This window comes from Pygocentrus nattereri, chromosome 2 (assembly GCF_015220715.1).
Source record: "Pygocentrus nattereri isolate fPygNat1 chromosome 2, fPygNat1.pri, whole genome shotgun sequence".
NCBI lineage: Eukaryota > Metazoa > Chordata > Actinopteri > Characiformes > Serrasalmidae > Pygocentrus > Pygocentrus nattereri.
In genome coordinates, this window is record NC_051212.1 from 15,079,409 (window position 1) to 15,096,980 (window position 17,572).

The following is a 17,572-nucleotide window of genomic DNA, read 5'->3' on the forward strand; positions in this document are numbered from 1 at the left end:
CCAACCCGACACACCTGCAGACTCCCTACTTAAGGTTGTGGCACACAGGAGCTCTTTGTTACACCTTTGTAGAGGGGTGACCAGTGCAGTACACAGCCCAGGTGGTCATTTCAACAATAAAAAAGAAAAGAGGGCTGAAAAAAAGAAACTGCCCCAGAACTACAGAAAGAAGAAAAGAGGGCTAAAAAGAATCGTCTGTCCCCACAACTACTGAAAACACAAAAGGAGTGTTGAGCTGCTAAATGCTCCAAGCTATAGAAAAGACAACAACTGCAACATAAAGTCTACCTTCCCTTCAAGCTTCCAGCTGAAGTGAATTTTTGGTTTCTCATTCTTTTATTTCACCTTCGTAGTCCAACCTCTGTTTGAGCTGCTTTCAGCATTTCTTTTGTTTATCCTTTTCCCGCCTCTTCATTTCCACCACCATTCCACCATTGAGGTGTTTTACCTGTTGTGACCTTCAGTACATCAGTGGTTCAGTACATAGTTGTTTGGGAGGGAAGCTGGTTCTGAGGTGGAAAAGGGGGCAGTTGTGTCCTTGGAGCACTCAGATAATCAGTTGACATCCTGGTGCTTGGAGATTCTTTGTATCTTAAGTCAAATGTTTAACTTTGTCCAGAAAGTTCTGATCAGTTTAAGAATTAAAAGCCAAGTCCTCAATAACCATGTATCCAAATTATTGTCCAGGGCCTTTGGAAGAAAAACAGATCCACCATCACGCTTCACAGTGCCAGGGGTGATAGTGGGAAAAATTCCTGAGCCTGAACTTTTTTTCTCTGCTCAGGAGGTGAGCAGGGTGGGGGCGCTATGTATGCGACACACTTAACACATAACTTGTTGGCCCCTGGGCGCAGATATACGTCTATGTATAACCCTGATCTTCATTACTGTCAAAGAATTTTTGCTTTTGAATTAGTCCCTTCAATGATAGATTGTGTTGAATTTTGTTGAAATACATGAACAACATTCAGACATGAGATAAACAAACCCAATATAAGCCTATATTTCAGAAGCTTGTGCAGATTACCAGAACTCTTGGGACTAGCAGGCCTGCTCAGGAATCCATACCTGTTTTTAACTAGTCACATACCTTATTGCTTCTATAGCATAGGAGACTACAGATACTACAGCCATACCAACAACGGTCAGCAGGTGGCAATAACAACACTACAAAGTAAACTAGGAATTGATTAGTAGCCTAACCATTGACTAAATGACATGAACAAGGACACATTCATTTCTTTTAAAAATATAATACAAACTATTCAGCATTTATTTTAAATATTTTAAGTATTTTAAATACTGAGTTTATACGTTTCGCGTTGACAGTGGAAAAAGATTTGCACGTGTATTTCCCAGGATTTCCTACTGAATCTATCAGTTTGTTTGGTCAAAGTAAGTCCCGCCCCGCCCTGTTTCTGACTGGCTTAATGGCTAGTAGGCTCGGCCTTGGTGTTGGTTACAGTGAAACCTGCGCATGTCAGATCAAGAGAAGTGTCAGATCCTATGGTCAGATCACGAGGCCAGGGGTCGGCAACCCGCGGCTCTTTGATCCCTCTGATGCGGGTCTGCTTTTGAAAATAATTAATTTAATTAATGTATATTATTTTTGAGACTTAAAAAATGTTCAGGCGGAAAATCACAAACTTCCGGTATTTAGTTTCGGTTCGCTTGACTGACATGTCGGCGTTGTCACCCCCCCACACCCCCCGTTCGCTAGAGTGAGATGTCGTCGTTTTAATATATTATGTGGCTCTCACTGAAATAAATTTCCAATTATTTCGCTTTTATGGCTCTCTGAGTCAAAAAGGTTGCCGACTCCTGCATTAGGCGAACCTTTTTTTCTCGCAGACACGTCGGTACGCCAGAATTCCGGCGTGGCGCCTGAAAACTATCAGGCCTGCAGTGCAGATGAAAAGTTTCTGCGTGGCTATTTTTTGTATTCACACCGAACTCACCTTTGGTCACCTTGTGGATAAAAAGCTCTACTTTGGTCTCATCTGACCATAAAACCCTTTCCCACTGAAAGTTCTAGTAACATTTGACAAACAGTAGAAGCTTGAGTTTGTTGGACCTTGACAGCAGAGGCTTTCTTCTAGCAATGCCCCCAAACTACATGTGGTTATATAGGTGGTAGTTTACTGTGGTTTGGGGAAGCTCTGATAGCAAGAACTAAGTGTCGTCTCCAGTTCCCCTTAGTGACCCTTGGAGATTCTTTGTCCATGTCATCCATTCCCCTCACTTTGTATAGTGCCAGTATGGCCATACGTCCTCTTCCTGGCAGATTCTTAACATCTCCAGTTGTTTTCTTAATTCTTCTTAATTATTTCCATGATGGTGAATATAGGCAACAACTGTTAAGCTATTTTTTGTAGTCATTTCCTGATTTGGTGGAGCTCAACAACATTTTGTTGCACATTGTTGCTGGATTCTCTTTCTCAAAGTGATGGATGGCTGTGTTCCACCTCCTGTATATTCCCCAGTGAAACAGGAAGCAAAGGCTGACCATTGAAGTGTTCCTAATCACTCAGGTGCACTTTAAAACATGAAATATGAATGAGAATAAACTTCATTTAGATTTCTAGGGGTGCCAATAATTTAACATTTTTAACATTGAAGATTTTTTTACATTTTAGTTTTTCTTTGATTAGATCTTAAATAGAGAAGATTTCTGCTAATATTTTGAATAAATCATAAAGTAATTGTTTGTTTTTACGGGTCATGTTGCTCATGATTAGCAGGGATGCCAGTATTTGTAGAGGGACACAGAAAATACTACAGTAACCAAAACACACAGAAGCACAGTAACAACTTGATACAGCAGCTCTCACACTGATGAAGACATAGAGGACAGTTACTCACAGATTATTACAGAGTGCAAAGGGTCATGTGTTTTGGTTTACTTTGTAGAGTTGCAGAGGTGGCTCATTCATTGCCGAAGTTCTGGGGTCTCTTCTAGTCTACCTTTGACCCATGGACAGAGGAGGAGGAGGTTTCCACAGGAAATTTCTTTTGGGGTGTTGTGGTATGGGGGGGGGCTGAAAGGATATCTCACCAGTCCCTGTGTTGCCAGGTGAGGTGATGAATGCAGTGGATACAGAGTCCTCTGTGGCAGAAGGTCTAAAAGTTCTGCCTACTGCTCTGGAGATTATTAAGGAGACCGAGTAGAGCTCTATCGCTGCAGGCCTGCCTGGCTCTGTGGATGTCGTGGCAGCCTGCCTGGTTCTGTGGACATTACAGCAGGCCCACTTGGCTCCCTGGACATTGCAGCATGTCCCAGCAGAGCGGCTTAGCCTGCACCCGAGGATTTCGGTACAACCTCAAAGCTCCTTGGCTGCAAGGCCTCAGAGTTTCCTAACCTGCCCATGGTCTCAGCATCTCCTAACGTGTCTTTGGTCTCCGTGTCTTCTACACTACACTAGTCCATGTGTCTCCTGTTCCTGTGCCCTGGGCGTCTTCTGTTTCTGTTCTTGCTTTTACGGTCCTGTTCCTACACCTGGAGTGGCTCTGAGAGCTTCTTAAGTTGTTTTGCTGTCATGATCTCCTGTGCTGGCTCCCCATCATATTCCAGTGCTGGCTTCACCTGCTCTTTGTACCGTTCCAGTAGACGCTTCTCATCCTGATCCAGTGCCGCCTCCACGTGCAGCTCCTGATCTGGTGCTGGTTTACCAAGGCACTCCATTGTCAGCTTTTTGGCTTGTAGCTCCTCATGTTGCAGTGCTGGCTTCCTAAGCTGCTCCAGTGACGGCTTTTAGGATAAATTCTCCAGAGCTGGTTTCCTAGTGACTGATTCTACCACACAGCTGCAGCTCATTCGAAGTGCATTAAGACTGCTGCATATACCCAGGGATGGGGGAGTAGCTAAGTAGTGCACTACTTTTTAAAGTTAGCTATAAATTTTAGTAGCTAGTAGCTGTAGCGTACATCCACTAACACACCACCACCACATCAGTGTTACTGCAGTGTTGAGAATGATCCACCACCCAAATAGTACCTGCACTGAGGGTCCATGGGGGCTAAACAAAAGGGGGCTAACAAAGTATCAGAGAAAAAGATGAACTACAGTCTGTAATTGTAGAACTACAAAGTGAACCTATATATATATATAGTAAGTGGAGCTGATAAAATGGACATTGAGCGCAGAAACAATGAGGTGGTCATAACATTGTCTGAATCTTGTTGATGTTTTAAATTGGAGCAGTTTTAATTCAACAGTTTACAACACTGCACAAAATTCTCTGGTTTGTATTTGGTTATTTTTGTTGATGTTTTTGTATATTTGCAGTTTTTCGTGTGTGTGTTGTTGTTGTTGTTGTTGTTGTTGTTGTTGTTGTTTTGTTTTTTTTGTTGTTTTTTTTCTAGTACACAATTAAATGCGTCTTGTTCACACTTTTAATTTGGGCTTGTTTGGTGTGTCAGGTGGAGATTCTCACACAAACATTCTGACAATTGCGCTCTGAAAGTAGCTAAAAAGTAGCACCCTACTTCTCAAAATGTAACTAAAAATTAGCCACTACTCTTTCTAGAAAAGTAACTAAATTGTAGCAGCTACGCATTTCGAGAAAGTAGCTACAAAGTAGGTAACTACTAATTTTTCAGTAGCTATCGCAACCCAGCATATACCTTCTGAGTTCTCAGCCTTTTTCTTGTGTCCGTTTATCGCTGTTTTTTGACCCCTGCTGTTCCGTTTTTTCTGATTGTGGATCTGCCTGCTTATGTGTTGACCCCCACCTGCTATGACGATGAGTATCAGAATGCCCCTAATGAACTCACTTCACACTTGCACCGTGCCTCAGCCTCTGTTACACAAAGACTTTGTAATATAATACAGTGATTTATTGGTGAAGTGGGACACTTAATATCGTTCCTCCTCATTTTTCCACTTTTTTTCTTTCTAATTACTTACAGCACAGGGATATAAAAGTGTAGCAGAAAATGTAGAAAAACATTTGTAAACTTTTCTTATTTCATTTCTTTTGTCCCACTTTACCATTTGTCAGATTAGCAAAATGAGAGCGAATTTTGTGGCATCAGCGTAGAGAAGCTAATTAGTTAGTTAATAATTGAATTCTTCTCTTAGCCTAGGTCATGTACCCAAATCATTCAAACTAGCAGTGATTAAACCTTTGATAAAGAAGCCAAATCTTAACCCCAGTGAATTGTCAAGCTACAGACCCATTTCCAACTTATCATTTATTTCTAAGATTTTAGAAAATGCTGTAGCCCAGTGACTCTGTTCCTGTCTACATAAGAACAAGATGTATGAAAAATTCCAATCTGGTTTTAGGCCCCACCACAGCACAGAGACGGCTCTAGATAAGATAACAAATGATCCTCTGATCAAGGCCACGTATCTCTGCTGGTACTGCTCGATCTAACTGCAGCTTCTGACACTATAGATCATTCTATTATTTTACATAGACTACAAAACATGGTGGGAATTAGAGGAATAGAGTTATCCTGGTTCACATCCTACCTCACTGACTGTTTCAGTTCATACAATTAAATAATGCATCATCTAATTATACAAAAGTGAAATATGGAGTTCCACAAGGTTCTGTTTTAGGTCCTCTGTTATTCACATTATACATGTTACCATCAGGCTTAGTTATAAATAGATATGGAATTAGTTTCCACTGCTATGTTGATGATGCACAGCTGTACATATCAGCCAAACCAGAAGATAAATCCAGATTAAATAAAATAGAAGATTGTGTAAAAGATATAAGAAACTGGATGCTGCAGAATTTCCTTCTTTTAAACCCTGATAAAATAGTTCTCCTTCTTGGTCCAAAGGCTGCTCTGAATAAATGCTCAGATTTATTGTTAAATCTTGCTGACTTCTCTGTCATACCTGGTTCAGTAGCTAAAAACCTTGGTGTGATGATTGATTCAGATCTAACGTTTAATCAACACACAGGTAATATTACAAGGACAGCGTTTCTTCACCTTCAAAACATTTTCAAAGTTTCAAAGTGCATTATCCTACATCAAAATTACACCATCAACCTCCAACTTCAGGCTCATGAATCCTGTCTGACACTCTCTTTACATCCAGAACACTTTTCCCAAGCTGTTCCTTTAGGATTATCCCTACTCCATTTCTCTTCCTCTCTACACCATGATAGAACAGTTTGAATTGAAACTTCCAATGTTCCTGGCCTTGCTTCCTTTCCATCTGGTCTCCTGAACACACAGAATATCTACCTTCCTTCTCTCCATCATGTCAGCAAGCTCTCTGCCTTTACCAGTCATTGTCCCTATGTTCAGAGTCCCTACTCTAACCTCCACACTCCTGCCTTTCCTTCTCTCTCACCGCCTTCTAACCCACCTTCCTCCTCTCCTCTTTGATGGTCTTCGACCTACAGTAGTCCAATTTCCACCGGCACCCTGCTGGTCAACAGCACCGGAGGCAGTCGTTGTTAACCCGGGCCTCGACCAATCCGGTATGGCAATCATATTTGTGATCCGCATGATAGTTTTGGCACAAGTTTTACACCGGATGCCCTTCCTGACGCAACCCTCACCATTTATCCGGGCTTGGGACCGGCAACAGAAGTACACAAAGTACACCCCTAATGGCTGGTTTGCATTATCCCTACATGACGCTGAACAATTGGTTCATGCCTTTATAACTTCAAGGCTAGACTACTGTAATGCGTTGTCAGGAAGCTCCAACAGGAACCTAAATAAACTCCAATTAGTTCAGAATGCTGCAGCTAGAGTTCTCACTAAAACCAGGAAATTTGATCACCAGCCCAGTTTTATCAGCATTACACTGGCTTCCTATCAAATTCCCTATTGACTATAAAATTCTCTTATTGACGTGTAAAGCCCTGCATGGTCTCTCACCGGAGTACCTGCAAGATCTTATTTCCCATTATGAACCGCCTTGCTTACTTAGATCCCAGGATGCTGGTTTTCTACTGGTTCCTAAAATTCTTAAGACTTCAATGGGTGGAAGAGCTTTTTCTTACAAAGCCACCAAATTGTGGAATAATCTCCCAGTTAATGTTCGGGACTCTGACACAGTCTCAACCTTTTAAGTCTAGACTGAAAACATTTTTGATAATTAGCCTTCCCCTTTAGATAAAGGCAGGAGATCCAGGGGTTCATGGGAATAGAGGCTTATGGTAAACTGAGATGTTGGTGCTGTTGACCCACCACTTCATGCGATCACACAGGTTTGTTGACAGTGGAGTGGGGGGATCCCAGTGTCTCAAGGTACTCTCATATCTATGCTACCTTCTGTTCTCTCCTTTTAGTCTGTGTTGTTATAGTTAGATCTGCCAGAGTCACTAACCACACTCTGGGGGAAATCATATTTATTACAGTCACACTCCTGACCAGAACTAATTTTGTCTCTTTACTCTTCCTGAGATAATGACTGCCCACCCATCCTGCTGAAGTCTGACCATCAGGGCCTCCTCCTCACCATCAACAACCTGCTCTCCTGTTCATTTGTGCCAACTGCAACACCCTCAATTACATCACTGTGCCATCCAGATGCACCAGCATTGAGATAGGATGGGACTGTTTCAGCTCACTCCCACTTTTCATGAAGACTCAGTCAGAAACTGCCTCTACCAGTGCAGTTTCTAAAGCTTTACTATCCAGTCGTCAGAGATCCTCTTAGCTTTTATTTGGTATTTAGCTTATTAAATTGTAAACACTGTTTGACCAGAGGAGGATGGGTCTCCCCTTGTGAGTCTTGGTTCCTCCCAAGGTTTCTTCCTCCAGACTGAGGGAGTTTCCTTGCCACCATCGCTTCTGGCTTGCTCACTGGGGGATATATGTTGTAACTGTGTTTTCAAACTTCTGTAAAGCTGCTTTGTGACTACATTTGTTATAAAAAGCACTATACAAATAAACTTGACTTGAATTGAATTGAGGAGGGCTGCACAACTTCAGTCCTGGCTGGTATTCAGCACAGTTTAGTTTTCTTTACTTGAACACACCCTCCAAACCAGGCAATTAACAGAGAAATGTAATCAGGTGTATTTGTGTAGGTTAATCACAACTCTGCTGGACAATGGCCCTCCAGGTTGTCAATGTGGAACAAGACTGAGGGAACGCCATGATTACCATCACAAGAAGTGCCACAGCAGAAAGGCAGAGGTCACCAACAGCCATAAACTTGACCCTCACGGTGACCAACCCTTAACACACAACACCCCAATATGCAATAAGCCACAAATAACACACATCTAGTGGATTGATACAGTATTACTGTTAAACTGGGACGGCCACACAAGTCATTTTAAGAAGACTTCTGTCATGACATGCTTTCAAATAAATCAATAAATGCAATATTTATCAACAGTAATCCATCCATCCATCATCTAAGCCACTTCTCCGTCAGGGTCGCGGATCAACAGTAATGATTACAGTAATCAGTAGTAACTACTGGCAAATATAGATTTTCATGCCTGTTAAAAGGAGATCCAGACGTTTGTGTTTGCTAGCTGGACAGATTTGGTTTGAGATTTTTATTTTAATCTGTAGACACTTGAGTATCAGCCATAAATATAATTGTAATACATATTACAAGTAAAATAAATTATTAAAAATGTTCTGTAACCAACGCCTCGCTGGTGATCTGAGAATTTGACGAGGCCACTAGTTTAAATGTGTTGCCAGAGGAGTTACTGTGTGAGGAAAACAAAAAATCTCTAAAAATGTAAAGTCATTATAGGCTCTGTGTACCTTCTGTTCATTTGACTTTCTTTTTAAAAACCAGAATTATCATAAAATCAAATAATAAACAGTAATGGAATAAAGTGTTGTTTTCTAGTGATCTCCCTTTAGAATGTCCCATCATAAGTGGAAATAAATGTGCAGAGCGCAGGTATGGAAGCTCAGAAGCCACAGAAATCAGGTCTGTTCTGGTGTATTGATCAGCTGTATTACTTTTTGTATAAGCACTTATATAGTTTGTACAGGTCAAATATACAGGAAAGAAATTATATGGGGAAGAAACTGAACTCCCACCATCTGACGGGAGCTTTGTGCTCCCCAGATCAGCTGCTCAAGTTTAAGAGGTTTTCTGTCGGTGTTGTCCCAAACTCCCCTCTGTGTGTGCGTGTATCTTACAGGCATGTCAGCACTAAATTATCCATTCTGTCTTTCAGTCATAATGACTAGTGCTGTAGCCTCTTGGTGAAGGAGACTCAGGAGAGACGCCTGCAGGAAAAGCTCATACAGGGCAGCTGAGCACTGAGGGTCACCTCCGCTCCCTCTGGGCTGTGGTGTCTGGGGTGCCCTATGATATTCAACGTTATGAGGCTGGTATGTTTGTCTAAGTTAAGGGGCCCTGTTGTGAAGGTCATGGTGCCATGGGTGATGGGCCTCTCGCTCCCTCTCTCTCAGTACCAGACAGATGAGATGAACTTATTTAATTGATATGTTGTGCCTTAGTTTCACGAAAACAACCACCCTATATAAAGCATGGGGTCAGAGCTGTTTTTCAGAGGAGTTTTCATATTGGTGTTGAACCCTCTCTCAGGCAATCCATGATGCTGATCTTCTTTTGTAATTAACCTTTTAATATACAAGTAAGACAGCAGAGATTCCTTCATCATCTTCATCATCTCTCTGATAAACAACAAGAATTTGGCGTCCCGAACTTCGGGCTTGTGGTTTGCGGCGTTGCCGGTCGAATTGTGCTGCTTTGTCGAAAAATGCTACCGTAGCGTTAATCGTCAGCAGACTCTATCGATCTGTGCTACTCCATCGAGAAATGCTACCTTATCGGTTTGCACTTCCAGTTGTGTGTTTCCCATTAAATAGAGCCTAACTCAGTATTATGACGCATTTAATTACAAAATCAAGTACGTGCACTGTATGGACAAGGGAAGCATGGATTTAAATCCATTATAACTTCCTTATTAAATATTTTCCATGTGTAGCATATCTCGATAGACTAATATCACTATGCAGAAAAGTGCGATGAGAGCAGGCAGGATGCAAAACATTTATTAAGGAGCCTATATAAATGTTTATAGGTCAGGAAACAATAAAAAAGATAAGAAATTACTCACCTGAACTATACTCGACAGAAAGGGAGCAGATTAATGGGCGTGGAAACTTATGACAAGGCTGTGGGTCTGCGCATGCGCAAAAGCGCAAAGTAGCAAATATCGATGCGTAGCACAACTCGACAGAACACCGGTAACTTCAGCGACCTCCTCCCGTCCAAGCCGACAAACACAGTGAGCGTTTCTGCGCGCTGGTTCGTCCGTTGGGGCTGTTGTGTTTTGCTGTCTGGCCGCTGATTTTATTGCGTTGTAAAACACCGCAATAGGGGAGAGAACAAAAGAGAAAGGAAAGAAAATGGAGAGATAAAAATTAAGAGAAACAAGAGAAGACAAAGAAAATGGAGAAGAGGAAAAGTAAAGAGAGATGAGAACATAAGAGTGAAGAATATAAGAGAAATAGGAATAAAGAAAAAGAGAGAATAAGAGTTAAAGAGAGACGCCGCAGGTTTGGACTAAAGCCCTCTGGAAGGCGGTTTTAGACGCGCCTAAAATCCTGGAAAAATCACTTGGTGAGTTTCGGGTCAGTTCTAAGGAACTGGAGGTGTAGAATGGGGAAAAATCAATGGTGCAGTTTGTAGTTTGTTTGTATGCTGGTGAGCAGCGTCTTCATACAACACTAGTAAATAAATGAGACCGAGGAGGCAGCGCGGAGCAGCTCGTCTGTTTCTTTACTAACTCACTCAACAAGAGAGGGCGGGAGGACACTTACTTCAAAATAAGAGTCTTACTGAACTGCAACACAACACACAACCAGTTCCCACTCGATCACTAGTTGACGAACAGTGTCTGACGCAGCTTTTCACTGAATGATCTGCACCTCAGCAGGTGGCACAAATTATCAAGTATTTATAATAATACATATTTAAATAATAAATAATTATAAAATAAATCAAAGAAAATGGTACTAGCAAATACAATCTGTGGGTAATGATATACAATTGGAAGATTTAATAATAATAATAATAATAATAATAAACCACATTTTCTATATTGAAGATGTCTGGTATGAAATTACTACTTGGTGTTTTAAGGAGGAAAAACATCTGTTATCTATAAAAATGATCTAAGTGCGCAAATCGTATTGAGTGGCTTATTGGACCTCGTGGGCTTATAAGATACTGAATGCTTGTCTGTTTCTTCCCTCGTCCACCGATGGTGTGGGGGAGTTGAGGAGCAGGAGAAGGAGGCGCAGATGAGAAGGTGGCCAGTGCATCACACGGATTGAGGCTTGCTGACGACAGCGTGTGCAGCTCCTAAGTCCAGTTTGATCAAGGCCAGTGCGGTTTATCCACGAACTCTTAACAAATATCTGCATTCTAAATATGTATGTTTATTTATAGTCATTATTGTTGATACACATTTAGTCTGCTTTCACTTAAAGGCTATTATAGGAATGTTTCTCAATTTGGGGATAATAGAGTACATCCATTTGTTTACGTGTATATAAGATACTACATGCTGCAGTCAATTGAGAGGCTTGGCGACGGACTGACCAGTTAATGCTTTTAATTTATTAATTGAGTATAATTATTTGGTTTAAACTCAGTTACAAATGTGAGTTTTATTGTTGTGCATGGTTTATTCTGGTTTGAACTGTGTTGGGGATTCAATATTGAGACTGTCTGATGATTTGAGGTGCATGGGTGTGGAGTCATGTTGCATGTTGGTGCAGTTTTTATAAAAAAAAACACATATAAAACGTAACACAGCCTCCCACAATGCCAGATCTAATCTAATCTAATGCTGTCCTCATCATTCTTTAACCATGACAGTCTGATTTCTGAGCTCCTGCGACCGATGGGTGCACTCTGCGGTTTATTGTTGGTTAATTTAAAGCAGTTAAAAATCAAGCCTTTATTCCACTGCTGTGTGTTTTTGATTTTATAATCTGTGAAACTGTAAAATGAAGCTATTTCTTTTTCGACTGAGAACAACTGTCAAAGCCAGAATTGACCCATTTGCCATTTTTCAATACTGGATTTTGAAATGAAAATCAAATGAAGGTACACAGACCTGAGGACCAGTCTGATGACCAACGGGGTAAAGAAATGAAGTATCGCACTCTGATTGTAAATTTTAACAATACTGTACATTTTTACTCCCATTTTAACAGAATCGCATGAAACATCTGGAGGTTCTAAGAAGATCGTTCTGCCTTTGTTTATTTCTTTTGTACTATTTCTGTAAAGGAGATGTTGAGCTTGTTATAAAGGTTTGCTGAGCTGGAGAAAGTAATGTCTCTGAAAGTGTCCCACTGCAGCAACATTCACCTTATATTAATCTGAATAAAGAAAATTCAGCACATCAGTACGTTTATCACAGAGCACTGGCCAAACACTGCAGAGTCTCACAGTATGTCTACAGCATCACTGACCACCACCGCTGATACTGTCACTAATACATGATGAACCTACAGTAAGATCTACTGAATTATGATGTTACAGGCTGGACACACTGTGCTTTACCAGCAGGAGTGATAAACTCATCTTTCACAACAGAATTGATTTCTTACCCAGGAAGAAACACAATGTCCTGCCAATATACCTGCTCGGGTTACTCAGACTTGAAGACCTGAAAACTTCATGATCGGTAATCAATACTCAAATTCCAATCTCCAAATGATCCATTTTAAATATCATTACAGATTACACTCACCGCCCACTTTATTAGGTACACTAGTTAAAGGTCGGACCCCCTTTTGCCTTCAGAACTGCCTTAATTTTTAACACCTTTAATAGATGTTGGAAACGTTCCTCAGAGATTCTGTTTGTTTATTTGAGTTACTTTGTCATCTGACCTCTCACATCAACAAGGCATTTTCGTCCACACAACTGACCGCTCACTGGATATTTTCTCTTTTTCTGACCGTTCTCTGTAAAACCTAGATTTGGTTGTGTGAAAATCCCAGTAGATCAGCAGTTTCTGAAATACTCAGACCAGCCCGTCTGGCACCAACAACCACGCCACGTTCAAAGTCTCTTAAATCACCTTTCTTCTCCATTCTGATGCTCAGGCTGCACTTCAGCAAGTTGTCTTGACCACCTCTACATGAATAAATGCATTGAGTTGCAGCCATGTGATTGGCTGATTAGCTATTTGTGTTAACAAGCATTGAAAAGATGTACCTAATAAAGTGGCCGGTGAGTGTATATTGGATGCCACAGTAATGCTTTATAAAAGCTGCTTTAAGTCCTGGCTGTAACCGTCACCCACAACAGAAACAGTTGGGAACATATTGCAGATGTTGTGGGATGTGAGGAGCTTCATGACTTCTGAATAAATGTTACTAACAGATTATCTGCTCTGATTGGGAAAGAAATCTCTGTGGATCCAACTGTATTATTGCTTAACCAAGACTCCAGTTTAGCCCTGACAGGAAAACTAAAGAAGATCTGGATCACTGGTTTAACATCTGCTAAAAATATTTGCGCAGAGATGTTTTTTCCCACATAATCTTAGTGTACGACACGATTTCTGCTACATGACCACAGTACTGTTAGAATCAGCTGCAGCTACAGTCAATAATGCTGGAGCATCTACTCTTCAGACGTGGAGACCGGTTTGTTTAATGTGGTGAAAAGATTGAAGCAAATGCTATGAAGCACATTATATAAGCCAGCATCTTTATTTTAATGTGTTTTCACTCATTTTATTACTTAACATCTTATTTATAGTTTGGTCAGTGATGTAAAGTACAGATGGAGGGGATGAATGGACCGGTCAGATGGGGGAGGGGTGTTTTTGGTTTGCTTCAGTTCTGAAATATTTTAATAAAATGCTGTATGACAGAAACATCATGCAAACTTTAACTTAAGAAAAAAAATCAATGGAACCAAATATGTAATTTTGTATCCAATGAGTTTGAATGAGGAACACGCATAAGCAAAGGCATTATTAATCAACAATACGAAAGTGAGTGATATGTTTTAAATTTAGTTTTAGGCCATGACGTATTATTTAAAGTCATTTAAGAGTCACTCAGACGTGAGCTGTCTATTTTAATTAAATATTAATTTACTAATTTATATAAAACCTCATGACTTGACACACAAATACATGTTCATTGATAATGACCCACAATGCAGAGTAGAGCTCATATCATTTTCTAATAAACATGTCAAAGGACCTCCAACTGAAACTCTCCACACTCTGAATTCAGCATGACAGAAAAGCTTGTAAACCATCTGAACTACATACAGTTACTGAATCACACAGAAGCTGATCATCTCAGAGCCCTCAGACTGAATATTAACAACTTCATACAGCAGCTCTCACTCTAATGAAGATATAGAGAACATTTACTCACAGAGTATCACAGAGAGAGACCTGAACTCCATACTGTCCCCGTAATGACTGACTGACTGACTGACTGACTGACTGACTGACTGACTGACTGACTGAGCAGTGCGTTCAACAATCAACTTCCTGTGTTCTTACACTCACAGCACACGTCACAGAGAGAGAGAGATGGAAAACAATACAATTCAGGAAAACAAAGGAAAAACTCCTGAGTGCCAACATCTGGATAAATCGTCCAAGGATAAGTACTTACATCCTTTGTAGAATTGCTTTAGTTTAGCCATATTAGAAGGTTCTTGAAGAAGAACTGCCCCTTTAAGGTCCTTAAGAGTACAAGTCAGGACTGTGACTAGGCCCCTCCAAAACTTTAATCCATTCAGAGGTGGACCTGGCCTTGTGCATTGGGTCTTTATTGTGTTGTGTAACCCATTTACACTTGAGCTTCAGATCACAGACCGAAGACTGGATGAAGTTCTATATTAGAGAGCAGAACTCATGGTTCCATCAATTATAGCAAGCTGACCACGTCTTTTAGCAGTGAAGCATCCCTACACCATCATACTACCACCACCATGTTTTACTGTTGATATGATGTTATTATTATTATTGGAAAATGGATGGATGGATGGATGATGTTATTAGTAGAATACAGTGATAGCTTTACACCAGATGTTATGGGACCCGGAAAAAGTTCCACTTATTACTCATCAGTCCACAAAACATTCCAATATTTTTGGAGGTCATCAAGGTGATTTTTGGCAATTGTGAGAGGAATTTTCTTCTTTATTGTGTTTTTGCTTTGCAACTCTTTCATGGAGAACTCTTTCTAGTGGTGGAATCATGAACACTGACCTTCTCTGAGATGAGAATCATCTGCAGTCTCTTCGATGTACATCTGGGTTGTTTTGTGATTTGCTGGATGAGTTGCTGCTGTGCTCTTGGAACAATGTTGATAGGCCTTTCACTTCTGGGAAAATTCATCATTGTTCCACAAGTTTTCTTCATTTGGAGAAAATGGCTCGCACTGTGGTTGACTGGAGTCCCAGAGCTTTGGAAATGGCTGTGTAACATTTTCATGATTTATACATTTTAATAACTCTTCTTAATTTTGGAATTAATTTTCATTGTGGCACAGTGTGCTGCTTGTTGAGATCTTTTGGACTACTTTACAGAGCTGGAAAGGTTCTGTTGAAATGATGATTAGATTCAACAGAGCTGGCAGAAATCAAGCTTGGGTGTGTCTTATTGAATTGATCCAAATGATCAACTACTTTTGGTTAATTGGTTGATTTAGTAACTAAAGAGTGGCAAATACTCAAACATAGGGCCAGTTGGCATTGAATAACTTTTGCCTACATTAAGTGAAATAATTATTTAGAAAATGAAAAGACAAAACAAAAACATTTTTACTCGTTATCTTTAAAATCTAGTAAAATAACTTTTTATATAATTTTATATAATAAATTTTACTTTAACAGTTACTTTTTCACAGCACAGAGCTTTTACCACTGAGTGATTTTACCAGATTAAATTATTTTGATCAGTTTTCAGTGGAATTAAAGTGTTCTTTTAAAAAGACTTTACAGACTCATACAGTGTCTGAGAGAAACTGGCCAATGAAAGAGCACATTAGAGGGTCATCACATGGTGTAAAATGTCAATGATCCCTAATCTGCACTAATCCAGAGACTTTACACTAAATATCAGTCATTTAAGGGAATCTTCATGTGCAGTACTTTCAAACAGACTCAGCCGAGTCCTGAAACCATGTGCATCCAAATATGGTAGATAATTTGAAAAAGGAAGTGCAGAGAGAGCTTCATCTGTTTCTATATTTGATGCCAAACATGACGGTTAAAGATGTTACTGATTAGCATGCGAGCAGTCGGTACACATGGTTCATCATGTTGTGTTAATGGGGTTTTAGTACAAACAGATCATCAGTTCCACTCTTAGAGGCTGTGAGAGGCCTGATATCAGATTTAACCCCCTCTGTGCTGCTCTGGACTCAAACTGGAAGGTGCACATGTGTGTTTCAGTGCATGGTGTGATTGAGTGCGGCTGCGTAGGTTATGTGTCTGTTTTGATTGCTCAGATCATTTACAGTTTACTTTCTAGGTTTTTCTTCTGTTATTTCTATGCAATCAATTTGTAATTTTAGATTAAATCTAAGTAAAAGAACAGTCAGAGCTCAGTTGAGGCCCACTGTCGTCATGGAGCTTTCTGCATCACTGAGTTTCAATTCCTCTTTAGGTGAAGGTGTCATTGCCACTATTTAACTACAGAAGTCAGACCACAACCCTCTAAATAACTCCCCTCTGCTCTCAAACCTGAAACCTCTACTGGATTTCTGTGGCTGTATGACCAGTGAAACAGTGCTCAGAGTTTTTTTTTTTTTAATGTAGTTCATGTTCTGCTTCAAGGTCAGTCCACACCAACTCTCCTAAGGCCTGTCTGTCACTTAATGGATTGTCATGAATAAAATTCAAGCAGATTTTCAGTTTCACTCATGCAGCCATGTATAGGCTGCATTTTATTGTTTTCAGTGCAGAAACAACCACAACAACTTGTTGAAGCTATTATTTGGCAAACATGAGACACTTTTGTGAGTCAGCAGTATTTGGGGGATTGAGTGCACTCTGTTGGATCTTTTTAGCATCATATAGGGGACACACTGTTACACTGACAACAGAACACAAGAACTAAATATCATACAGTGATCAGTACAGCGATTCTGAGATTTTGAAAGTTCTGTAGTGTCCACATAACATGGATCAGTTTTCACACACTAACTATCTTCTCCTGAGCTTGTCCTGCAGAAATGCTCCCACTGTCTGCACACAGGACTGCAGTTTTTTGTTTGTTTTTATTTATTTCTCTTTGGAAGTATCCGTATACATGAACAGATACAAATGCTGTGACTTTTTTATTTTACTTTTAATAACTGCAAAAACCTGTGAAATGTACTGTGTTACTAAAGTGACAGCAGAGCACGAGGCCTTTTAGCCCCTCCTCCACCTGTCAAACCCACAAAGCTGAACCAACATGGAGAGAAACCACAATGACCGTTTTAACACCCATGCTCGGAAATTCTGACACAGACAAAACACACCGTTTGTTCAAGAGCAGAAAAGATGTTATACTTCATTAAAAACAATGTTAAATGTAATGTAAACCATTAAGTTAATGTCATAATTAATAGTAGTCATTTCTGTCAGGTTACTCCAGGCTTCTCT

General features: G+C 40.3%; 1 protein-coding gene across 1 annotated transcript in view; it reads right to left on the reverse strand.

The window, feature by feature from the left end:
* The window catches only part of LOC108415343 (carcinoembryonic antigen-related cell adhesion molecule 5-like), a 653,433-nt gene extending 639,024 nt beyond the window's left edge, over positions 1-14,409 (reverse strand). Inside the window, exon 1 of the mRNA XM_037547406.1 lies at positions 14,344-14,409. Coding sequence (XP_037403303.1) covers positions 14,344-14,374 — 31 coding nt within the window. The 5' untranslated portion in view covers positions 14,375-14,409. The remainder of the gene's footprint in view (positions 1-14,343) is intronic.
* Between the last annotated feature and the right edge of the window lie 3,163 nt (positions 14,410-17,572).